General features: G+C 47.5%; 1 protein-coding gene across 2 annotated transcripts in view; it reads left to right on the top strand.

Annotated features, from left to right (window-relative positions):
• pdlim1 (PDZ and LIM domain 1) overlaps positions 1–26,014 on the top strand; it is a 66,884-nt gene that overhangs the window by 10,395 nt on the left and 30,475 nt on the right. For both annotated transcript variants that reach the window (XR_004409994.1, XM_033012428.1), the window contains exon 2: positions 17,347–17,498. Coding sequence is in view for 1 of the 2 variants with exons in the window: in XM_033012428.1 (XP_032868319.1) it covers positions 17,347–17,498 (152 nt within the window). In the remaining variant the exon portion in view is untranslated. The remainder of the gene's footprint in view (positions 1–17,346; positions 17,499–26,014) is intronic.

Raw genomic sequence — 26,014 nt, 5'->3', positions numbered from 1 at the left:
ATAGCCTTTCAGGTGACGATAGAATTGAACAGCCCATAAACAGGCCCTTCGGCCCACCTTGTCCAGGCTGACCAAGTTGGAATACCAATGTCAACACCAAAAGAAAGACTCGAGACAAAAGAAAGTGCTGGAGTAACTCAGCGGGTCAGGCAGCATCTCTGGAGAACGTGGATAGGTGACGTTTTAGGTCGAGACCCTTCTTCAGACAATGCTCTCCAGAGATGCTGCCTGACTTGCTGAGTTACTCCAATACTTTGTATCTTTATGTGTGCAGCATTAACCAGCATCTGCAGTTCTTTAGTTCAGTTTAGTTTGTAATTGTCACTTGCACCGAGGTACAGTGAAACATCCTTGTTGTTTGAAATCCAGTCGGTGAAAATACTGGAGGAACTCAGGGGGTCAGGCAGCATCTCTGGGGAAAAGGAAATAGGTGACGTTTCGAGTGGGGACCATGAAGGGTGACCTGCGGAGTTACTTCAGCATTTTGTGCCTATCTTTGGTATTAACCAGCGTCTGCAGTTCCTTCCTCAGCGAAAATACTAAACATGATTACAATCAAACTGTCCACAGTGTACAGATAGAAGATAAAGGGAATAAAGTGTAGTGCAAGATAAAGTCCAATAAAGACCGATTGAAGATAGTTCATTGGTCTCCAATGAGGTAGACGGGAGGTCAGGACTGCTCTCTAGCTGATGAGTTGCCTGATAACAACTGGGAAGAAACTGTCCCTGAATCTGAGTTTGTGTGTTCACACTTCTGTACTTCTTTGTGTCTGCAACTTTGATACCAATACCTGACTGGTCCCATTTGTCTGCATTTGGCCCACATCCTCCTAAACTCTTCCCATTCATATATCTGTCCAAATGTCTTTTAAAGTCCGTCATTGTATCTGCTTACATAGCTTCCTTTGTCAGCTCATTCCTGACACAGACCATCCTGTGAGTGCAAAAGTTGCCCGGGGGTCCATCTTAAATTTCTCCTCTCGCATCATAAGCCGATGGCCTCCAGCTTTAGAAGCTTCTCCCTTGTGAGAGGAAAATACTGAATGTCCACTTTATCCATGCTCCAGGTTGTTCTATGGCAGCATGGTGGTGCAGTGGTAGAGTTGCTGCCTCACTGCGCCAGAAACCCAGGTTCGATCCTGACTACCGCCATTGTCTGTACGGAGTTTGCCAGTTCTCCTCGTGACCTGCGTGGGTTTCCCCCGAGTGCTCCGGTTTCCTGCCATACTCCAAAAACGTACAGCTTTGTAGGTCAGTCTGAAGAAGGGTTTCGGCCCGAAACGTTGCCTATTTTCTTCGCTCCATAGATGCTGCTACATCCGCTGAGTTTCTCTAGCACTTTTGTCTACCACCAGCTTTGTAGGTTGTCTAGCTTGTACAATTGTAAATTGTCCCTAGTGTGCGTAGGATAGTGTTAGTGTACGGGGATTGCTGTTAGTGTTCGGTGCAGGCTCGGTGGGCAGAAGGGCCTGTTTCTGTACTGTATCTCTGAACTAAACTAAACCTCAATAAGGTTATTCTTCAATCTCCTATGCTCCAAAGATTAAAGTCGCAGCATACCCAACCTCTCCCTGTAACTGGAGTTCACAAGCCCAGGTTACGTCAAACTTCTTAAATCTTGCAAAAGTCTATTAATCCTTTTTAATCTTTGAAGCTTTCTACTTTTTGCCTTTGTTTCTTTTTCCCCACTTTCTTTCCTAAAGTTGTCATGCTCTTTGTTATCCTAATTTGTTCTTTGTGGTTCATTTAACTTCTCCTGGAGGTTGTTTTATAATCACCTCTTTGTTCAATAATTCACCCTTCCAGTTTAATAATGCATAATAAAAACAGAACGTGTTGGAAATTTGTGATAAGAGAAACAAAGCTAATGTCCCTTCAACAGGCTCATTCAGAACCAGCTCCATTTTATTGCCTAGTTTTATTTCAGTATATCTATTTCTTCTGAATTTCATCTCGTTGAAACGTACCGAATAGTGAAAGGCCTGTATAGAGTGGTTGTGGAGAGGATGTTTCCACTAGTGGGAGAGTCTAGGACTATAGGTCATAGCCTCAAGTTAAAAGGACGTTCCTTTAGAAAGGAGATGAGGAGGAGTTTCTTTAGTCAGAGGGTGGTGCATCTGTGGAATTCTTTGCCACAGATGGCTGTGGAGGCCAAGTCAATGGATCATTTTAAGGCAGAGATTGACGGATTATTGATTAGTACGGGTTTCAGGGGTTATGGGGAGAAGGCAGGAGAATGGGGTTGAGAAGGAAAGATAGATCAGCCATGATTGAATGGCGGAGTGAACTTGATGGGCCGAATGGCCTAATTCTGCTTCTATCACATAAACATGAAGATATTGACTTATTCTTTATACATCTACATCTACATCAGTCAGTAATTTATCTAGCTTAATTTCATTCTTGGCTCTTCAAAGTTTTCTAATTTCATTTTTCTCTCTTTTGCTTCTCTCATCCTCTCTCTCTTTCTCATTCTCCCTCTCTTTTTCATGTCAACACACTGTTCTTCCTGTAGCATCGGTTCTGGTAGCACCTTCTCCTTTACTGTCTCTTCTCTGCTGTAGCAGACAACAAGTCATGTACTATAGGATTTTGGTCAGGCTGCATTTGGAGTATTGCGTGCAGTTCTGGTCACCCCATTACTGGAAGTATGTGGAGGCTTTGGAGAGGGTTGTAGAGGAGGTTTACTAGAATGCTGCCTGGATTAGAGGGTTTCAGCTACAGGGAGAGGTTGGATAGACTTGGATTGTTTTCTCTGGAGCGTTGGAGGTTGAACGGAGACTTGATAGAAGTGTATAAAATGATGGGAGGCATAGATAAGGTAGACAGGCAGAACCTTTTTCCCCAGGGGAGAAACGTCCAACACTAGAGGGCGTAGCTATAAGGTGAGAGGGGGAATGTTTAATGATGTAAGTTTTTTACACAGAGGGTGGTGGGGGTCTGGAACACATTGCCAGGGGTGGTGGTGGAGGCAGATATGACAGTGTAGCGGCACCTAGTGGTGAAGCTGGGTGTTCAGAACCCTCGTCGTTGGTCGGGACTGTCACGTGACCGGGAGTTCGTTCGCGGACTTTTGAGAGTGATCAGTAGTTTGTGCTCCTCGAATCGACAGGAGCTTTAATCGCTAATTCTTGATAGTAGTTCGAGCGTTTGTTTCCGCTAATGAAGAATATTTCGCTCAACCTGCCAGGTCTCACTACAACAGTAGTGTTTAAGAGGCTTTTAGATCGGCACATGGAAATGCAGGGAATAGAGGGGTATGGATCATTTACAGGCAGATGAGATCAGTTGGACTTGGCATCATGTTCGGCACTAACATTGTGGGCTGAAGGGCCTGTTCCTGTGCTGTACTGTTCTATGTTCTAGGGACATGCTGGACATTTTAGACAGTTGCTGAAGTTAAGCTTTCATCTCATTGTTTCGACTTGAGTGAATTCATTGTGGTTTTATAATGGGCTCCAGCTGGGTGTGAAACAGGATGTGGTTTAGAGTTTGGAAAGCCAAGCCTCTGAAGCACTCGTAGATAGCATGAAACAGGCCCTACGGCCCAACTTGCCCACACCGACCAACATGCCCCATCTACACTAGTCCCACCTGCCTGCATTTGGCCCATATCTCTCTAAACCTGTCCTATCCATGTACTGTCCAGATGTGTTTTGAATGTTGTGATAGTACCTGCCTCAACTGCCTCCACTAGGCTGCAGCTCTTTCCATACACCCACTGCCCTCTGTGTGAAGAGGTTGCCTCCCACCTTCCTGTCTATTCTTTTGCCTCTCACCTTAAGCCTATGTCCTCTGGTTCTGGATTCCCCTACCTTGGATGGTTTAACATGTACTCTAGTTTAGTTTAGATTAGAGATACAGCACGGAAACAGGCCCTTCGGCCCACCGGGTCCACACCGACCAGCGATCCCCACACATTAACACTATCCTACACCCATTAGGGACAATTTTTACATTTTAACAAAGCCAATTAAACTACATAGCTGTACGTCTTTGGAATGTGAGCGGAAACCGAAGATCTCGGAGAAAACCCACGCAGGTCACGGGGAGAATGTACAAACTCTGTACAGACAACACCCGTAATCGGGGTCGAACCCGGATATCCGGCGCTGCATTGTCCTCTTGGTTCTTGATAGGTTCTTGATTTGGAATTGCCTCAAAGTGGGGAATGCAGGGGAAAGGTGTTGGGAGAGAAATACAGATCGGCCATGATCGACCGGTCTGAAGAAGGATTTTGGCCAGAAACGTTGCCTATTTCCTTCGCTCCATAGATGCTGCCTCACCCGCTGAGTTTCTCCAGCATTTTTGTCGGCCATGATTGAATGGTGGGGTAGACTCGATGGGCTGAATGGCCTAATTCTGCTCCCATGACTTATGGTCTTCCACCAGCAGTTTGGAATTTGCTCGAGATCCCAGCATCTGCAGTCTCTTTAGTCTGACAAGAAGTTGCGTTCGTTATAGTTTTAATTTGAGACAAACAACACAGAAACAGGCCCTTTGGCCCATCGAGTCTGTGCCGACCTGTGACCCTGCACTCTAATGCCATCTGGTACACACTAGAGACAATTTACAATTTGACCAAAGACAATTAACCTACAAACCCTGTACGGCTTTGGAGTGTGGGAGGAAACCAGAGCTCCCGGAGAAAACCCACAAGTTCTCCCCGCGGGGACAATAGACAATAGGTGCAGGAGTAGGCCATTCGGCCCTTCTAGCCAGCACCGCCATTCAATGTGATCATGGCTGATCATCCCCAATCAGTACCCCGTTCCTGCCTTCTCCCCATATCCCCTGACTCCGCTATTTTTAAGAGCCCTATCTAGCTCTCTCTTCAAAGCATCCAGAGAACCTGCCTCCACCGCCCTCTGAGGCAGAGAATTCCACAGACGCATAACTCTCTGTGTACAAGCTCGGACAAAACTCTGATTATTAGCAACCACTTTCTGTTATTTGCACTACCAGTTTATTTATTCATGTGTGTATATATTTATATCATGGTATATGGACACATTTATCTGTTTAGTAGTAAATGCCTACTATTTTCTGTGTGCTTAAGCAAAGCAAGAATTTCATTGTCCTATACAGGGACACATGACAATAAACTCACTTGAACTTGAACTTGAACAAGCTCTGTGCAGACAGCACCCGTAGTCGGGATCGAACCTGGGTCTCTGGCGCTGTGAGGCAGCAACTCTACCCGCTGCGCCACCCTGCCGTCCCGTTCTCCTTTGCCTTAAAATATTCATCGATACTCCAGCTGCACACCAAGAACAACAATTTCTCATAGTTTTAATAGTTTGGTTGTAAAAGTTTAATATTTTTATTTGTTTAGCTACATAGTGGTGAGTTCAGTTGCCCTGTGCTAGGCCCTATGTCTCTGTCTGCGTATGAGGGAATGGTCAGACAAGTTCATGTTTTGTTTAGGCTTTGTCTTGATCAGTCTTGCTGTATTTATTATCTCCCCAAAACACTCCTTTTCCTGTTGAAATTTATGGTTCATTCTTGGACTTGTCTGCTCAGCATCTAATTATGTGAGTGAGCTGGAATGCAGTTCATTGTGTTACTGAGTTAAAGGGACAGGCCACTGTATGTGGAGGGAAGTAAATGATAATGTTAGACTGAGGATATGTGCAAGAAGGAACTGCAGACACTGAGTTACTCCAGCATTTTGTGTCTATCTTCGGGAGAACATGAAAACTCCGTAAAGACAGCAATTGTAGTCAGGATGGAACCCGGGTCTCTGGCGCAATGAGGCAGCAACCCTAACGCTGTGTCTATACGCCCATAGGCAGAAGTGATTAGTGTAACTTGGCATCATGTTGGCCAAGGACATTGTGGGCCGAAGGGCCTGTTCCCGTGCTGTACTGTTTTATGTCCTGCAGACCAGCGGCACGGTGGCGTAGTGGTTGAGCTACTGCCCTACAGTGCCAGAGACCCGGGTTCGATCCTGACCCTGGGTACCGAGTTTGTACGTTCTCCCTGTGGCCCACGTGGGATTTCTCCCGGTGCTCCGGGTTCCTCCAACTCTTCAAAGACGTACAGTTTGTAGGTTAATCGGCTTCCAATTAATTGTCCCGAGTGTGTAGGATATGTGCTAGTGAGTCCGGGGATCGCTGGTCAGCGCAGACTCGGTGGGCTGAAGGGCCTGTTTCCGCGCTGTATCTCTGAACTAAGCTAAACTAAACTGCTGTGTCGGAAGGAACTGCAGATGCTGGTTTAAAATGAAGATAGGCACAAAAAGCTGGAGTAACTCAGCGGGACAGGCAGCATTTCTGGAGAGAAAGAATGGGTGACGTTTCGAGTGGAGGCCCTGCTGAACTCTTAGCAGGAAAGACAATGTCTGAAGAAGGGTCTCGACCCGAAACGTCACCCATCCCTTCTCTCCAGAGATGCTGCCTGTCCCGCTGAGTTACTCCAGCTTTTTGTGTCTACCTTCGGTTTAAACCAGCATCTGCAGTTCCTTCCTACACAAGATTATGTTGAATTAGCCCAATTTGGCAGGGAGTGGAAAACTTAAACCACTGACTGTGGTCACATATCGTCATCGAACAGTGAACGTGTCCAGGCTCATTGTGGCTTTGATGTTGATTCTGCCTTTAGCTGGAATGTAAATGGTTTTTCCTTCCTCCATTTGGCTGTGGGATAAGGGCCCTCGATATTGTTGCCCTTCAAACTCATGAATCAGTCGTTCGTTACCTGCAGTTTGCAGCTCTTGTCAATTGGATCTGAACTTTTCATCGCTGCCAAGGTTCAAAGAGCAAAACGTGAATAAGTGGTTTGGGAGGGGAAGGTTTGCAGTGTGGCCAGGCCTTTCCCCAGAGGGAGGTGAAATCACAGGCTGACGTAATGGCCTAGCCCTTTCAATTTCCTGCCAACGTGACAGCCCTTGTGATACAGCCATGGGCTCAGCGGGGAGATGTACACAATTCACCATCGTTATTTGTAGAGGGCGGCACCAGTGACCCAGGTTCAGTCCTGACCTCGGGTGCTGTCAGTTTGGAGTTTGACCATTTTAGTTTAAGGTCATAAGATCACAAGTGACAGGAGCAGAATTAGGCCATTCGGCCCATCAAACAGCTCTGCCATTCAATCATGGCTGATCTATCTCTCCCTCCTAACCCCATTCTCCTGCCTTCTCCCCATAGACTCTGACACCCGTACTAATCAAAAATCTAATACTAAGAATACTAATCAAATGTTGTTCATTTTAGTTGAGGTTAAAACTTAATTTGTCTTAACTTGTCTAAACGAGTATTAACTTGAAATAAAGGCTATGTAAACATAGAAACAGAAAATAGGTGCAGGAGGAGGCCATTCGGCCCTTCGAGCCAGCACCGCCATTCATTGTGATCATGGCTGATCATCCCCAATCAATAACCCGTGTCTGCCTTCTCCCCATATCCCTTGATTTCACTAGCCCCTGTTTATGAATTAAGTGTTTATTCATTTAATAATAGTTAGTTAACTATTATTTGTTCTTCAGATTTAAATGGGCGGGAGTCACCTGTTTTCACAGGGTATGTCTCTGATTATATCAAAGGTTTAGTAAAGACCTACTGTCCAGCAAGTTGGGGATTGAATGTGGAGGTGTGCAGGCAGCAATTCTGTTTTTAATTTAGAGATACAGCCTGAAAACAGGCCCTTCGGCCCACCGAGTCTGCGCCGCCCAGCGATCCCCATACACCAACACTACCCGACACACACTGGGGCCAATTTACCATATATCCTACAAACCCGCACGTGTGTGGGAGGAAACCGGAGCACCCGGAGAAAACCACGCAGGTCACGGGGAGAACGTACAAACTCCATACACAGACAGCACCCGTAGTCAGGATCGAACCTGGGTTTCAGGTGCTGTGAGGCAGCAACTCTACCGCTGCACCACCATGCCACGTTTTTGTCCAATCTCGCCATTCTTAGAGCTTGAGATGATCTGTGCGTGATTGAGGCCACTACCTTTAGTACATTTGAGTCTTGTGATGTAACTGAAAAAGAGCAGAGCAATATTAAAATACAGAACATTTTTCCTCTCCCTCTATATCAAAGGATCTTTGAAATGTGAGCATAAATGAACAAGTTCAAACAAGCGTTGCAGATTTTAAGATTGTTAGCAGCCTCCTTGGGAAAGTCTGTGCACGAGGATTGGGAAATTAGGGAGGGAGAAAGAGAAGATGGCTTTACGAGACAATGCAGGGGAGAACTGTCTAGATCAGCTGTACCTACTGCGTAGCGGTATAGTTGCTGCCTCACAGCGCCAGAGACCCCGGTTCGATCCTGACTACGGGTGCTGTCTGTAGCCTATAGAACATAGAACAGTACAGTACGGGAACAGACCCTTCAGCCCACAATGTCTACGGCCAACACAATAACAATTAACGTAATCACTTCTGTCTAGGGTGCAGTGCCACAGAGCTGCAGTGGTAGAGTTGCTGCCTCACAGCGTCAGAGTCCCGTGTTCGATCCTGACCTCTGGTGCTGTCTTTGCAGACTTTGTACGCTCTCCCTGTGACCCCGTGGGTTTTCTCCGGGTGCCCTGGTTTCCTCCCACGTTCCAACGAAACGCAGGTTTGTCGGTCATTTGGCTTCTGTAAATTGTCCCTAGTGTGTAGGAGAGTGCTAGTGTACATGTGATCGCTGGTGGGCGGAGACTCGGTAGGCCGAAGAGCCTGTTTACACTCTGTATCTCTAAACTCAACTCAACTCAACTCAACTCAACTCAACTCAACTCAACTCAACTAAGCACAGGTGGAACATGCAAATCCACATAGACTGCACCCGAGGTCAGGATCGAACCCGGGTCTGAGGCAGCAGTGCCTCAGCTGTGCCGCTGATGTAGGGCGAAATTTGAGTATCACAGTAGCTTCTAGTCCACTGTCGAATTGAAGTGCACATGAATAACAATGTTCTTGCAGAAACTGTGTTCTGTCACGGACCGTTATGGATGCTTGTAGATTCTGCCAATGCTTTTGAATCTTGGACGCGGTTTTGGAAACTGAACAGAATGTTAGAATGTTTATGGGCATAAATAAAATCTCTGCCACATGTTTTAAACATTCTGGAAACCAAATGTATCTGCGTTTCCCAGACATGGCTGTATTTGACTTCCAGAAAATGAAAGTCGGTCAGAGTCATGTAATCATGTTGAATGCTGCATGTAAGGAGGGATTGGGATTACATTTCATGGAATATGCTGAAAGCGATCAATAATTCGGTGCGGTGCTTGCAGCCCATTAGTCTGTCACATCTGCAATGCATCTGTACAATTTGACCAGTTTTTTAAAAAAAAGGCCACAAAAGTGCTGGATCAAGGGCAGTCACGGTGGCGCAGTGGTAGAGTTGTAGCACGTGCAGTGCCGTCACGGTGGCGCAGTGGTAGAGTTGCAGCACGTGCAGTGCCGGGTTCAATCCCGACTGTCTGTACCGAGTTTGTAACTAGTCGCGGTCATAACTAGTCGCGGTCTCCCCGTAACCGCGTGGGTTTTCTCCGAGATCTTCGGTCTACTCCCACACTCCGAAGACGTTCTGGTTTGTAGATTAATTGGCTTGGTATAAGTGTAAATTGTCCCGAGCGAGTGTAGGATAGTGTTAGTGTGCGGGGATGGCTGGTCGGTGTGGATTCGGTGGGCCGAAGGGCCTGTTTCCGTGCTGCATCTCTAAAGTCCAGTGGCAGTGGAGGCCGATTCACTGGGTGTTTTCAAGAGAGAGTTAGATATAGCTCTTAGGGCGAACTGAATCAAGGGATATGGCGAGAACGTACGAACGGGATACTGGTGTGTTATGGGCCTGTCCCACTTTAGGCGACTTTATAGGCGACTGCAGGAGACTATGCGGTCGCCACATGTTCGCGGGTGGTTGCTGGGAGTCACCTTCATGGTCGTGAGGAGTTCCCGCATTCTGGGAACTAGTCGCGGCCTCATAATGGTCGCCGCAAATCTTTCAACATGCTGAAAAATTAGCGGCGACTAGAATGAAGCCGCCATGGAGAGTAGCGAGAATTCTCGTGCCGTAGGTGGGTCGCCAGGAGGTCCTAGTGGGCTGCCAGGAGGTCGAAGGTTCTCAGAGGTTCTTGTAGGTGTAGCCCGTGCTGACCAATGAATTTCATTGGCTCATTGGGGAAAAAATGTAAGCAGTAGTTTTCAGAACCAAGGATAACTGACCGGTAATGTTAATGTCCGCCGAGATTCACAGCCGTGTATCCCTGGCTTCTTAAAAGTTGTCTCCATTCCTTCTTCCCCCCTCTTTTAAAGGACTTACCGTACCCTGTGCTTTTTAGCTTCTTAATGACAGGGCCAACCTTCCTGTTCATCGCGGTGTGTGTCTGTTTCACATCGGCTTTGCACCGTGTGAATTTCACTCAGACAGCGCTCCCCCCGCTTGCCCTGTCCCCCGCCTGCATAACGGGCTGGTGAAGCAAGCGATGTGTTTGTGTGTGTGTGTGTGTTCCACTCTGACAGTCGGCGTTACAGTTGCCGGTTGTTCAGGTGACTTGACATTCACCGGCAGTCGCCTGAAAAATCGCCTACGTGGGATAGGCCCATTAAAGTGCGGGGATCGCTGGTCGGCATGGACTCGATGGGCCGAAGGGGCTGTTCCCACGCTGTATCGTTAAACTAAATAAACTCAGCAGGTCGGGGAGCAACACTGGAGAAGGTGGATAGTTGACGTTGGGACTAGCCCTCAGACTGATTATGCGGGGGAGGTGGAGAAATATCTGGAAGAGAGGAGGGGTGGGACATAGAGGACATAGCCTGGTCCAGTTGGGTCACTCCCCATCTCCCATCAACAAGTTGTCCCTCTTCTCCACTAAGCAGTAGATCCTTCAAGGCGAAGGAACCTAATTGTGAGCAATTTTGGGCCGCATATCTGAGGAAGGATATGCATGCACTGGAGAGGAGGTTTACGAGAATGATCCCAGGAATGAGTGGTTAACATATGATGAGCGTTTGACGGCACTGGGCATGTACTCGCTCGAGTTTAGAAGGATGAGTGGGTGGGGGGAAATCTCATTGAAACATACCGAATAGTGAAAGGCCTGGATAGAGTGGATGTGGAGTGGATGTTTCCACTGGTGGGAGAGTCTAGGACCAGAGGTCATAGCCTCAGAATTAAAGGACGTACCTTTAGGAAGGAGATGAGGAGGAATTTTTTTAGTCATAAGATGGTAAATCTGAGAAATTAGTTGCCTCAGATGGCTGTGGAGGCCAAGTCAATGGACATCTTTAAGGCGGAGATTGATAGATAGATTCTTGATTAGTGCGGTTGTCAGGGGTTCTGGGGAGAAGGCAGGAGAATAGGGATTAGAGGGAAAGATAGATAGATCAGCCATGATTGAATGGCGGAGTAGACATGATGGGCCGAATGGCCTAATTCTGCTCCTATAACTTATGAACATATGAAGGTGTGACACACCATCGCTGCCAACCGTCATGAGAGGAATAGATCGGGTAGATGCACAGTCTCTTGCCTAGAGTAGGGGAATCGAGGATCAGAGGGCATAGGCTTAAGGTGGGCGGTGGCGGGGTGATGGAAAGATTTAAAAGGAACTTGAGGGGTAAATTTTTCATACAAAGTGAGGGGGGTGTATGGAACAAGATGCTGGAGGAGGTAGTTGTGGCAGGGACTATTGTAAAGTTTAAGAATCATTTAGACAGGAACATAGGTGGGACAAGTTTAGATGAATACAGGCCAAACGCAGGCAGGTGGAACTAGTGGAGATGGGAAATGTTGGCCGATGTGAGTCAAGCTGGGTCGAGGGGCTTGCTCGCATGCTGCAAGACTCTGTGACTATGACTCATTGGTATTGCATCTTATATTTCGCCTGGGTAGCTTACAACACAGTGGTATGAATATTGATTTCTCTAACTTCAAGTAACCCTTTCATCCCCCTCCTCTCTCCATCCCTCCCCCACCCAAGTTGCACCAGCTTCAAAGTCGTCTTGTTGAGTCTCATTGTCTGTAACTCATTTTCACCCAGCACACAGCTAACAATGGCCTGTTCCCTTTTTCATCGTTACTTTTTGCATATCTCTCATTCATTAGTTCTATATCACCATCTATATCACTCATTTACCTTTCCCCTGACTCTCAGTCTGAAGAAGGTCTCGATCCAAAACATCACCCATTCGTTTTCACCAGAGACGCTGCCTGAGTTCCTCCAGCTTTTTTTTTGTCTATCCGGTGTAGAGCAGCATCTGCAGTTCCCCCTACACAGTATATATTAGTATGTTGCTGTGCCTTCTCATGCAATAAGATGGTGAGCTAGTGATGTGGGAGAATGTAACACTGGGAAAAGTCAAACGTAATAGAAACCGCTCTGAAATATTGAGGAACATCAGTAAATAAGGAAGACTCTGACCACAGTCTTACAGATATCTTTGAATATGGAACTTGGCCAAGACCTAGTGTGTGCCAAGGTAATGTGTAGGAACTGCAGATGCTGGTTTAAATCGAAGATAGATACAAAATGCTGGAGTAATTCAGCAGGACAGGCAGCATCTCTGGAGAGAAGGAATGGGTGATGTTTTTAGGTCGAGACCCTTCTTTAGTCCAAAAGCTTGGCCAAGAATGACTAATCCATGTATGAATTGGGACCATGTTACGCACTATAAAAGCTCACGAGTTTGGCTCCACTCAGTTCCCTCTTACCCGAGACTGTATTATAATTCCCTACGGTTCGGAGCTGGATGGGTTGACTGGGCACAATGTTAAAGGAAAGATGTTGTCAAGCTGGAAAGAGTACAGAGAAGATTTTCAAGGATGTTGCCAGGGCTAGAGGGTCTGAGCTTCAATCACCCATTTACACAAGTTCCTGAGAGGAATAGATCGGGTAGATGCACAGAGTCTCTTGCCCAGAGTAGGTGAATCGAAGACCAGGGGACATAGGTTTACGGTGAAGGGGGAGAGATTTAATAGGAATCTGAGGGGTAACCTTTTCACACAAGGGATGGTGGGTCCTCTGCCACAGAAGGTAGTTGAGGCCAGTTCATTGGCTATATTTAAGAGGGAATTAGATGTGGCCCTTGTAGCTAAGTGGATCAGGGGGTATGGAGAGAAGGCAGGAACGGGATACTGAGTTGGATGATCAGCCATGATCATATTGAATGGCGGTGCAGGCTCGAAGGGCCGAATGGCCTACTCTATGAATGGAACGAGCTGCCAGAGGAGAGAGTTGAGGCAGAGACTATCGCAACGTTTAAGAAACAGTTAGTCGGTACATGGATAGGACGGGTTAGGAGGGATATGGACTAAACGCCGGCAGGTGGCACTAGTGTAGCAGGGACATATTGGCCGGTATGGGCAAGAAGGGCCGAAGGGCCTGTTTCCACACAGTATCACTCTATGTCTCTATGACTAGATCCCACAGCAGAACATTCATGGCCAAGTTTTTAAGTCTCCATAATTCTCCAGAGGAATTTCTGCTTGATCCAAGCCTCCCGTTATTGTGCCAGGAATCCAAGTGCGCATTCCTTCAATCCAAAATAGAACACCACCGATGGCTTGCAATAAATTTTCCTCCTTCTTTCACTCTGAGTAACACTGCCCATAAAGCCAGCAGTTTGAACAGTACTTGTTATCTGTTTGCGGACTATCAATTGTGGCAGGATTGAGATTTGCTTCTGAGCATGGTATTGCTACTGGTGTTACAGAACCACTCTTTAATTTTCCTTTAGTTTAGTTTAGAGATACAGCGCAGAAACCGGCCCTTCTGCCCACCGAGTCCACACCGACCAGCGATCCCCGCACACTAATACTACGCTACACACACTAGGGACAATTTAGCTCTTGGGGCTAACGGAATCAAGGGATATGGGGCGAAAGCAGGAACGGGGTACTGACTTGGGATGATCAGCCATGATCATATTGAATGGCGGCGCTGGCTTGAAGGGCTGAATGGCCTACTCCTGCACCTATTTTCGATGTTTTTATGTTTCTAATTTTACATTTATATCAAGCCAATTAACCTACAAACCTGTACGTCTTTGGCGTGTGGGAGGAAACCCGGGATCTCGGAGAAAACCCATGTGGGTTTTGGGGCGAACATACAAACTCCATACAGGCAGCACCCGTAGTCAGGATCGAACCCGGGGCTCTGGTGCTGTGAGGCAACAACTCTACTGCTGCGCCACCGTGCCACCCACTTTACTTGCCCTTGTAAGGTCCTCTTATCTCAACCTAATTGCTACTCCCTCCTCTGTTTGCCAAGCCTGCCTTTCAATAGCTGTACAGAAAGCAGTGTTGTTAGTTTAGAGGCACAGCATGGAAACAAGCCCTTCAGACCGACCATCGATCACCATTTCACACTAAAGAGGGACACAAAGTGCTGAAGTAACTCAGCGGGTCTGGCGGCATCTCTGGAGAAAATGGATAGGTTTGGATGTTTCCAGTCTAAAGTCTAACGTCCTGGCCTTTTCCTGCTTCCAGTTGCCACCCCCTTCCCACCCCCAACAATCACTGAAGAAGGGTACCGACCCTAAACGTCTAAACCTACCGTGTTGTCCAGGGATGCTGCTTGACCCGCTGAGTTACTCCAGAACTTGTCTCTATCTTTGATATAAACCAGAACATGCAGTTCGTTTTTGATTGCTTTTTCTCTCTTGTTCCATGTAATCCCACCTTCTCATTCATTCCCTATTCACGCGGGGTAATTAACCTACAAACCCGCACCTCTTTGGGATGTGGGAGGAAGCCGGAGCACCCGGAGAAAACACTCGAGGTCACGGGGGGGGGGGGGGGGGATGTGCTAACTCCACACAGACAGCACCCAAGGTCAGGATCGAACCTGGGCCCGTGGTGTGTTTGAGGCAGCTTTGCCGGTTGGTAAAACGGCTGCCTCGAAACACCACGGGCCCAGGTTCGATCCTGACCTCGGGTGCTGCCTGTGTGGAGTTTGCACAACTGCTCATTATTGCCTTTTTGTTATTGTCATTTGAACTTCACTGGCCGTGGGCCAAACAGTATGCTTGCGGCAGCAGCCAAACTGTTTACAAAGCAGGCTTTTACAAACTCAAGATAGACACAAAATGCTGGAGTAACTTAGCTGGACAGGCAGCATCTCTGGAGAGAAGGAATGGGTCTTCAAGGAATAGAGAGAATGAGAGGGAAGGAAACGGGGGAAGCCCAAATGATGTAGCGGCCAACTTCCCTTCCCATCTCTCCTGTGTTGCCCATGGGAGGGGTGTGCCACCTGTCTCAGCCTTTCACCAGTTTGCCCTTGTTGTTGATGACTGATCTAAGCTGTAGATCTGGGCCAGATCCTGCTCTCGACCTGATTTATGAAGGGCCTGCATGCACTTGATTAACCCGAGGCACCGCGCATGCAGCAACTAATGCAACGATCGTTAGCCCAGGTTGTGTTCCCAGCCCATTCCCTCTCCCAGCGTTCCACAGCACTATCCTTGCAGACTGTGTTTTACTTAGTTTAGTGTTTACACATTAGAGATGCAGTGTGGAAAACAAGGCCCTTCGGCCCACCGAGTCCACGCCGACCAGCGATCACCCTGTACACTAGCACTATCCTACACACTATGGACAATTTACAATTTTTACCAAGGCCAATGAAACTACTGAAGAAGGGTCCCGACCCGAAATGTATCCTATCCCTTTTCTCTTGAGATGCTGCCTGACCCATTCAGTTACTTTTAAACCAGCGTCTACAGATCTTTGCTTCTAAATGGAACTTGTGTTAATGGGTGATTGAAGGTCGGCACGGATTCAATGGTCAGAAGTCTCTGTTTCCTTGCTGTATCCCTAAACTAATCTAAACACACAAATATAGAATTATTCTTTCAACGTGAAAGGTCTGGAAATTCTGTTGCACAATGAAGTGTTTTTGGACACTCTTTCCATTTTGAATTTGGAAGATAGACACAAAATGCTGGAGCAACTCAGCGGGACAGGCAGCATCTCTGGAGAGAAGGAATGGGTGACGTTTCGGGTCGAAACCCTCCTTCAGACTGAAGTTTGGAAGATCTGACTGCTGAGCTTCTGAATCCTTTTCAAGAGAGAGTTAGATATAGCTCTTAGGGCTAACGGAATCAAGGGATATGAAGGGAATAGGAACAGACTACTGATTTTGGATGATCATATTGAATGGCGGTGCTGGCTCGAAGGGCTGAATGGCCTACTCCTGCACCTATTTTCTATGTTTCTATGGATTTCCTTGCAATTCTAGTTCTAATATCACTCGGTTAAGTTTGAACAGTGTATACGTATATCTCAGACACCGGAGCTGTGCAATGCATACGCCGATCTAGGCGATGAACTGTGGCGATGTAAGCCTTGAATATTACAGCCCATCAATCCTTGAGGCCGTTAGGGCGTCGCAGTGGCACAGCGGGTAGATCACATCCCAAAGACGTGCGGGTTTGTAGGTTAATTGCCCCTCTGCGAATTGCCCCGAATGTGTAGGGAATGTGGGAAAGCAGAACTAGTGTTAGTAAAGCAGAGATCCAGGTTCGATCCTGACCTCGGGTGCCGTCTGTGTGGGGTTTGCACGTTCTCCCAGTGACCTAGTGGGTTTCCTCTGGGTGCTCCGGATTCCTCACACATCTCAAAGATATTTCCCCACATCCCAAATACAAAAAGACGTGGTCCCATCCAAAGGGTTTGTAGGTTAATTGGCCCTCTGCAAATTGCCCTTAATGTGGATGAGAAAGTGGGATAACATAGAACTAGTGTGAATGGGTGATCGATAGCCAGCATGGACTTGGTGGGCCGAATGGCCTGTTTCCATGCTGTATCTCTAAACTAAACTAAATTGAGTACATTTCCATCAATAACTCCTTTGACAATGCTCATTTCTCCCTCCAATCCACATCTAATGACATCTTCATGCGATTATGCTCTTTGATATCTTGACACAAGGGAATACTGCTTATTATACACTTTGATGTGTTTTTTGATCTTGATGTATCTCATCTGAGGAGTGGCTCAGTCCATCAGTAGGGTGTCCTCAAAGAAGGGACCCACTTCAAAGGTCTTTACAAGTGTGGGATCACCAGTTGCAGCACGGTGGCACAGCGGTAGAATTACTGCCTCACAGCGCCAGAGACCCGGGTTCGATCCTGACTACGGGTGCTGTCTGTACGGAGTTTGTACGTCTTCCCTGTGACCTGCGTGGGTTTTCTCCGGGTGCTCCAGATTCCTCCCACGCTCCAAAGACGTACAGGTTTGTAGGTTAATTGGCTTCGGTAAAATTGTAAATTGTCCCTAGTGTGTGTCGGGTAGTGCTAGTGCACCGAGCGATCGCTGGTTGGCGCAGACTCGGTGGGCCGAAGGGCCTTATTGTCCACACTAAATCTCCAAAGTCTAAAAGTCAAAAATGTGGACTTTCTCTCATCAGATAACACCAGGGAGTAAAGCAGACTCCGCCAAGCTATGTGTTGGGGATATAATCTTGGACATAGATGGAGAAAACACTGATGGAATGACTCACTTGGACGCTCAGAACAAGATCAAGGGATGTGGAGATGAACTGACTTTCCTAATTGGCAGGTAAATTTCAGCAACATTGTAAGAATAAAATACTTCCTCTTCTGCTGAATGATGAGTAATCCGAGAGGCAGGAATCGATGAAAGCCAGTTCTGGCCGCCAAGCAGGCCTCAATCAATACTCACCTCCCTGCAGTGGTGAGATCAAGTCCCACTCCAGAGACTTTACTGTGTGCAATATTGGGCCCCATATCTGAGGATCCAGATGAGGTTTACAAGAATGATCCCAGGAATGAGCAGGTTAACCTATGATGAGCGTTTGTCGGCACTGGGCCTGTACTCGCTGGAGTTTAGAAGAATGAAGGGACACCTCATTGAAACGTACAGAATAGTGTAAGGCTCGGATAGAGTGGATGTGGAGAGGATGTTTCCACTAATGGGAGAGTCTAGGGCCAGAGGTCATAGCCTCAGAATTAAAGGATGATCTTTTAGGAAGGAGATGAGGAGAGATTTCTTTAGTCAGAGGGTGGTGAATCTGTGGAATTCTTTGCCACAGAAGGCTGTGGAGGCAAATTCAATAGATATTTTTAAGGCAGATAGATAGATTCTTGATTAGTACGGGTGTCAGAGGTTATGGAGAGAAGGCAGGAAAATGGGGTTAGGAAGGAGAGATAGATCAGCCATGATTGAATGGCGGAGTGGACTTGAAGGGCCAAAGGATGCAATTGCTAACATTTACTCGGATAACACCCAAGAAAAGTATCTTATGTTTAGTTCAGGTTCAGGAACAGGTTCTTTCCTTCAGTCTTCAGATTATTAAACTCCAAATGGGCTCTGATCTACATAGACTTGGAGGCATTGGCTGAGTAACTCCAGCTTTTTGTGTCGACATATCTCCGTGGATTGTCACCTTGTCGTGGTGGAGAAGCTTGTGTGGACCTGAGATCCTGAGAGCGATGCCATCTGGAGCTATGCACCTGGTAGGGCCACCCATGGCGGTAAGGTAGAGGGGGAGGTCTCTGACAAAGAGCAATACAACCAGGACCTCAACGGTGGAACAGGTGGAGGACGATGGCTGACCTTAGTGGAGCGTCACAACGGCTGGGAAGGCGGATGAAGGCTGCAGCAGAAAAGGGTCTCCGGTCGTCTTGGACTCCATGCCACTGGATCCTGACTCGGATCTGTCAAGGACTGTGGGGTGGCTGTCTGTGCACCAGTCTTCCCACGTTAAACAAAGTCACACACGGGCGTCCTCCAACCCTGGAAACACCCATGGTCAGCCATGACCGAGGTTGGGCCTAAGAAAAGGTTTGCAGACTGTAGGCTTGATATCATTAATGGGGTTGAATCAAACTCCAGAGAGTGATATAGATAACAACCACCAGTGCTGGAGCAAAGGGAAGGTTCCACACCAAGGCCTTTGGCAACTTCGGGAGAGACTGAAAGTGACTGGAGGTGGGATGAGGCTATGGAAGCACTCGTGGTGAAGTTTGGGAACTTGAAGACTGGAATGCTTTGGGACGTTATAGAAGCTCAGAGTCACACAGTGTGGAAACAGACCCTTCGGCCCAACATGCGCACTCCAACCAACATGCTCCATCTACACTAGTCCCACCTGCCTGCATGTGGCCTATATCCCTCTACACCTATCCCAGCCATGTACCTGTCCAAATGTTTCTTAAACGTTGCAATAGTACCTGCCTCAACTACCTCCTCTGGCAGCTCGTTCCAAACACCCGCCATTCTTTGTGTGAAAAAAGTTAGCCCTCGGGTTCCATTTAAATCTTTCCCCCCTCACCTTAAACCTATGACCTCTGGTTCTTGATTCCAAGGTTGTCTACTGGTTGGTTGTATATCTGGACGGTTCATCACCGTGACCTCCTGCACTTTCTCTCCTTCCTGTTTGTAACAACTGATAACACTTGCGGAAACATAAGCATAAAATAACAGAAGGCAGATGATCAGGTCAAGTCGGCGTTATTAATTGGTAGCATTCCTTCCATGTAGACGCTCGAGATACAGTGTGGAAACAGGTCCTTCAGCCCACTGAGTCCGCACTGATCAGAGAACACCCCACACACTAGCACTATCCGACACACTAGGGACGATTCCCAATTTCCAAGAAGCTAATTAACCTACAAACCTGCATGTCCTTGGAGTGTGGGAGGAAACCGGAGCACCCATAGAAAACCCACTTGTTCGCGGGGAGAACGTACAAACTCTGTACAATCAGGACCCGTAGTCAGGATCGAACCCGGGTCTCTTGCGCTGTGAGGCAGCAACTCTACTGCTGCGCCACCGTGCCGCCCACATGTATCACTGTTCCATTTCCCTCTGTTTTTTAATCAATTTCTGATCTGCAAGCGGCTGTTGGACCCTCCGCCTCTACACAGCATGGCAGTGGATTCAGATAACACCCGCCTGATGCAGAATAGACCAACGCTTCCCCTGTTCAGATCGGATTCTTTTCCCAATCAACTGAAACCTGTGTCTGGTTACTGATTATTCTGCCTCTAGTCATGCTCTCTGTTTACTTATGAATGTATACATGATGTTATCTGATGGGAATGGTGTCAAGGTCTGCAGGCTGCCCACTTGCTATCGGTTTGGTTTGTTATTAACACGTGTACTGAAACGCAACGGAAATCTGTTATCCAGGCAAATCATACCATGGAGACAATGAATGAATGAACACTTTATTGTCACATGTGACAAGTCATAGAGAAATTCTTTGCTCCCATACACAAGGTATGCCAATAGTCGCCCATAAAGGGCACTGACAAAGTTAAAAAGTACCCGTTGTTCTTCCCCCCCCCAAGGCGGCTCCTCCGTTGCTCCTCTCCCCGGCAGCGGCGTCCTCACTTCCACGTGGTCCATCCTCGTCCGTCAGTCGGTGCCATCATTGACCACCACGCCGACCTCTCCACTATCGCCGCAGGGTTTTCTCCGGACGCCGATCCAGGCCCCAGCCGTGGGCTCCATCGACTTCGGAACCGCAGATGCAGGAATCAGTCCGAGGAACGGTCCCGACCCAGAATGCCACCTATCCATGTTCTCCGCTTCGGAAGCACAGCGGTAGAGTTGCTGCCTCACTGCGCCAGAGACACGGGTTACATCCTGACTACGGGTGCTGTCTGTATGGAGTTTGTACGTTCACCCGGTGATCGCGTAGGTTTTCTCCGGGTGTCCCGGTTTCCTCCCACTCCCAAAGACGTGAAGATTTGCAGTTAAATCAGTTTCAGTATAATCATAAATTGGCCCTATTGTGAGTAGGACAGTGTTAGTGTGCGGGGATCGCTGGTCGGCACAGACTCGGTGGGACGAAGGGCCTGTTTCCGCACTGTATCTCGACTGGAAATGTCTCCTATCCATGTTCTCCAGAGATGCTGCCTGACCCGCTGAGTTGCTCCAGCATTTTGTGTGTATTGAAGGAGATAGAGAACTTAGTAATGTGGTGTGAAGACATAAACCTCTTCCTCTCTGTCAGCTGAGCAACGGAGCTGGTGATCGACTTCAGAATGTTGATGTAGTTCACACCCGTTGTAGCATCAACAGTATTGATGGTTGGGAGATCCAAGTTCCTAGGCATAAATAATAGCAATAATTGAGTATAGATGTCCGGATGTCACGCTGTCGTTATATAAGACATTGGTGAGGCCACAACTTGGTAAGGATTGTGTTCAGTTTTGGGCACCATGTCATAGGAAAGATGTTGTCAGCTGGAAATGGTGTAGAGAAGATTTACGAGGATGTTGCCAGGTCTCGAGGGCCTGAGCTATAGCGAAAGGTTGGGCAGGCGAGGACATTATTCCTTGGAGCGCAGGATGAGGAGGATAGAGGTTTACAAAATCATGAGCGGAATAGATCGGGTAAATGAGTCTTTTGCCCAGAGTAGGAGAATTAAGATGCAGAGGCTTTAGGGCGCAGCGGTAGAGTTGCTGCTTTACAGCGAATGGAGATCCAGGTTCGATCCCAACTACGTTCTCCCCGTGACCTGCGTGCGTTTTCTCTGAGATCTTCAGTTTCCTCCCACACTCCAAAGACGTACAGGTTTGTAGGTTAATTGGCTTAGTAAATGTAAAAATCGTCCCTAGTGGGTGTAGGATAGTGTTAATGTGCGGGGATCGCGGGTCGGCACGGACCCGGTGGGTGGAAGGGCCTGTTTCCGCGCTGTATCTCTAAAACTAAAAGGACATGGTTTTAAGGTGAAGGGGGGAAAGATTTAATAGGAACCTGAAGGGTAACCTTTTTCACACAAAAGGTGGTGGGTGTTTGGAAAGAGTTGCCGGAGGAGGTAGTTGAGGCAGGGAGTTATCACAATGCTGAAGAAACATGGATAGGGTAGGTTTAAAGGGATAGGGTAGGTTTAAAGGGATAGGGGCCAAATGCAGGGAGATGGGACCAGTGTAGATGGGACATGTTGGTGGGTGTGGACAGGTTGGGCCGAAGGCTGTATGACTCTATGACTCTCACAATTTATCCTGGTCCAGTTATATTGACCACTATGGCCAGGAAAGTCCATCAATGCCTCTACTTCCTCATAAGACGAAGGAAATGTGTCACAAGGTTTACTAATTTCTGCAGATGCACCATAGAAATCATCCTATGGGGATGCATCACAGCTTGGTTTGGCAACGTTAGCCTTTAGAGATTCAGCTTGGAACAGACTCTTCGGCCCATCGAGTGCCGATCAGTGATTCCCGTACACCAGCACTATCCTGCACACTAGGGACAATTCACACTTTTTACCAAAGCCAATTAACCTACAAACCTGCACGTCTTTGGAGTGTGGGGGGAAACAGGAGCACCCGGAGAAAGCCCACGCAGTTCACGGGAAGAACGTGCAAACTCCTTACAGACAGCACCCGTAGTACTTTGGCAGTATGCTCAATGGTCAATAGTGCTTTTTGTCACATGTGCAATGCACAGAGAAATTCTGTTTCTGCATTTCAGTGAAGTATAGCCATACCTAGGCACAATCCCCGATTAGCAAAGTGTACGGAGATAGCCCACTGAGACGGCATGCAAAAATCCCCAGATTTTGGCACCATTTTCAAAGTCCAGTCTGCGCTCTAGGTCTTTTGGAGTGTAGCCCAATCCAGGCGAGCCCCAGGCTTCTGTAGGGCCTCCAGCCATCGCCTTGTTCAATGGTTCAGTGGTTTAATGGTTTATATGTCACATTTGCAATTGCCCAGTGAAATTCCTTTTGCATATTTTACACCTGCGGGCGCAGCCATTTTTGGCGCCATTATTCAGCGTCCAAAGTCCGGTCGGCACGCGCGCTCGATGTACTGGAGCAGTTCCCGCCAACCGACGTCCCTCTCCTCTCCTGGCCCGGCTGTCTCCGTGTCCCGGGGGCACCTCCTGCAGCCGACCTTGAAGGCACTGGAGGCATTACCTTCCTGCCGGCCCCCTGCTCCTCGAGGCCGACGTCTCCAGCGGCTCCCCCCTGGTCCAGCGGTCCGACGAGTCTTCGCGTCTCCGTTGTTCAACAAAGCAACCTCCCTCTCCTCATCTGTCATAAACTCTTAAGTGATAGGAGCAGAATCAGGCCGTTCGGCCCATGAATTCTACACCATTCAATCATGGCTGATCTATCTCACCTAACCCCATTTTCCTGCCTTCTCCACATAACCCCTGATACCCGTACTAATCAAGAATCTATCCATCTCTGCCTTCAAAATATCCACTGACTTTGACTTGACCTCCACAGCCTGTGGCAAAGAATTTCACAGATTCACCACCCTCTGACTAAAGAAATTCCTTCTCTTCTCCTTCCTAAAGGAACGTCCTTTTATTCTGAGGCTGTGACCTCTGTTCCTAGACTCCCCCACTAGTGGAAACATCCTCTCCACATCCACTCTATCCAAGCCTTTCACTATTGGGTAAGTTTCAATGAGGTTTCCTCTCATTCTTCTAAACTCCAGCGAGTACAGGCCCAGTGCCGTCAAACACTCCTGTTCTCCTTAGTGTCCCGGGGGTCCCTCCCACAGCTGACCTTGCGGGTGCGGAAGGAAGGCAAGACCCCGGTTCACTCTCCTGCCACCCCTTGCCCCTCGGTTCCCCCCTCTCTCGGTGTCTTCCCCCGACAGGCCGCTTGGATAGCAGGCAACACGAAAGTTTTCCACCGCATCTCGGCACACAATGAGGATGAGAAGCCAACGCCAAGATAACACACCTCCTGTTCCCAGAGTGTTTTGGCCCCGGGGGGGAGGGGGGGGGGGGGGGGAAGCTTTCTCCTGCACCTTCTCATGAGCGTGTCTGTAATCCGAATGGCATGCAAAGAATCTGATGCCAAACTATGTCCAAGTCTGTGAGAAGATGCATGTCCTATTGTTCTGGGTAAAGCAGTGTTGTCAATGTATCCCAGGCAGGCACTGGGGAACAGGCTAACAATAGAGATGACCATATACAGGCATGTCCTGCATTATTGATCCATCGTCCCCAGCTTGTTCCCATTTAAGGGATTTCTTTTCTGATCACTCAGTGTACAGATGCAATTTGTTAACCCGCACTAACTCAAGGTTAATTAACTTAGTTTAGAGACACAGCGCGTAAACAGGCCCTTCGGCCCACCGAGTCCTCGCCGACCAGCGATCACCCGCACATTAACACTACCCTACACACGCTAGGGACAATTTTACATTTATACCAGGCCAATTAACCTACAAACCTGTACGTCTTTGGAGTGTGGGAGGAAACCAAAGATCTTGGAGAAAACCCACGCGGTCACAGGGAGAACGTACAAACTCCGTACGGACAGCACCCATATTTGGGATCGAACCCGGGTTTCTGGCGCTGTAAGGCAGTAAGTCTACCGCTGCGCCACCGGGCCGCCCAGATCACGCTGTGTATGGATACAATGTGTTAACCTGCACAAACTCAGGTTTAACTAATCCTTGTGATGTTCTTAACTGATCCATCTGAATCATTTACTCGATCAGATCTATTTTTAAACTGTAAGTTCAGAGAGCAAACTGCAACTCAAACTGGGGTTTACTAAAATGACTGCTTTCCTGGACAACACTTGGCTTTGGAACCAAGGAAAGGGTGGCACAGTGGCAGTGTTGCTGCCTCACAGTGGCCTGAGACCCAAGTTTGATCCTGACTACGGATGCTGTCTGTACGGAGTTTGTACGTTCTCCCCATGACCTGCGAGGGTTTTCTCCGGGTGCTCCAGTTTCCTCCCACACTCTAAAGACATGCAGGTTTGTAGGTTAATTGGCTTCTGTAAATATTGTAAATTGTCCCTAGTGTGTGTCGGATAGTGCGAGTGTACGGATTGATCGCTAGTCGGCGTGGACTCGGTGGGCTGAAGGGCCTGTTTACACGCTGTATCTCGGAACTAAATTAAACTCCGAGAGTCACAAGGTGGGTTCACAGTATCTTTGCTATTCCTCAGAATTGACTTGGTAGTGCCCCAGGCACATTATGTGAAATCCAAAAATACCCAACCTGGTGTGTTGAAGAGCGCTTCCCCCTTGTGCTAAAGCTGAGGAACATGACTAGACCAGACCACACACTTTCCTTTCTCTACAATCACTTCCCTTTGCTGGAACTCTAAACTAAACTCTACTGTTATACAGTATAATAAAAATGAACTGCAGATGCTTGCTGATACCAAAAATGGTGGAGCAACTCAGTGAATCAGGCAGCATCTCTGGAGAAAGAGGATAGGTGACAGTACGGGTCGGGACCCTTCTTCAAACCCAAGTTACTCCAGCATTTTGCGTCTTTCTACTGCCATGTAGATGGACTGGGGACTTGGTGTAATGATTACACCACTACGGTGATAATGGTGTAATCTAGTAACTGGTTATCTTTCTTTTAATGTAGATTTGGGAAGGACAATCACAAAATTAAGTTTCATTTAATCATGTTTTGTAATTTTCCTTCCCCAAAATTACGTTAACAAAAAGATAACCAGTTAATCATAATGTTGAACCACGATCCTCAGTCCATCTATAGACCGTAGATAGACACAAAATGCTGGAGTAACTTAGGTCTGAAGAAGGGCCCCGACCCGAAACGCCGCCCATCCACTTTCTCCAGAGATCCTGCCATGATCCACTGGGTTTCTCCAGCATTTTTGGTATAAATGAGCATCCGCTGTTCATTTTTATTACATGACAGTCGAGTTTAGTTTAGAGTTCCAGCATGGAAACAGGGATTATAGCCCACCGTGTCCACGCCGATCATTGATCAGCCATTTAACACTAGTTCCATGTTATCCCACTTTCTCATCCACTCCCTACATATGAATGGCAATTTACAGAGGTCAATTATAATAATAATAATAATAACTTTATTTATAAAGCACTTTAAACAACTACAGTTGCCACAAAGTGCTGTACATGAGAAATCATGAACAAAAAGCTATTACAAACAATTAAAAACCATTAAAAACCGTAAAACGAAGGACTATAAAAAACACACTAAAAATTAAAAGACATTAAAAGCACTAAAAACAGGAGCAATGCCTCAGCCAGTGTCGAAAGCCAAAGAATAAAAATATGTTTTTAGGGAGGATTTGAAGATGGACAGTGAGGGGGCCTGTCTGATGTGCCTACAATCAGAAT

Source organism: Amblyraja radiata, chromosome 37, assembly GCF_010909765.2.
Source record: "Amblyraja radiata isolate CabotCenter1 chromosome 37, sAmbRad1.1.pri, whole genome shotgun sequence".
NCBI lineage: Eukaryota > Metazoa > Chordata > Chondrichthyes > Rajiformes > Rajidae > Amblyraja > Amblyraja radiata.
This window is presented reverse-complemented; position numbering and strand designations above follow the sequence as displayed.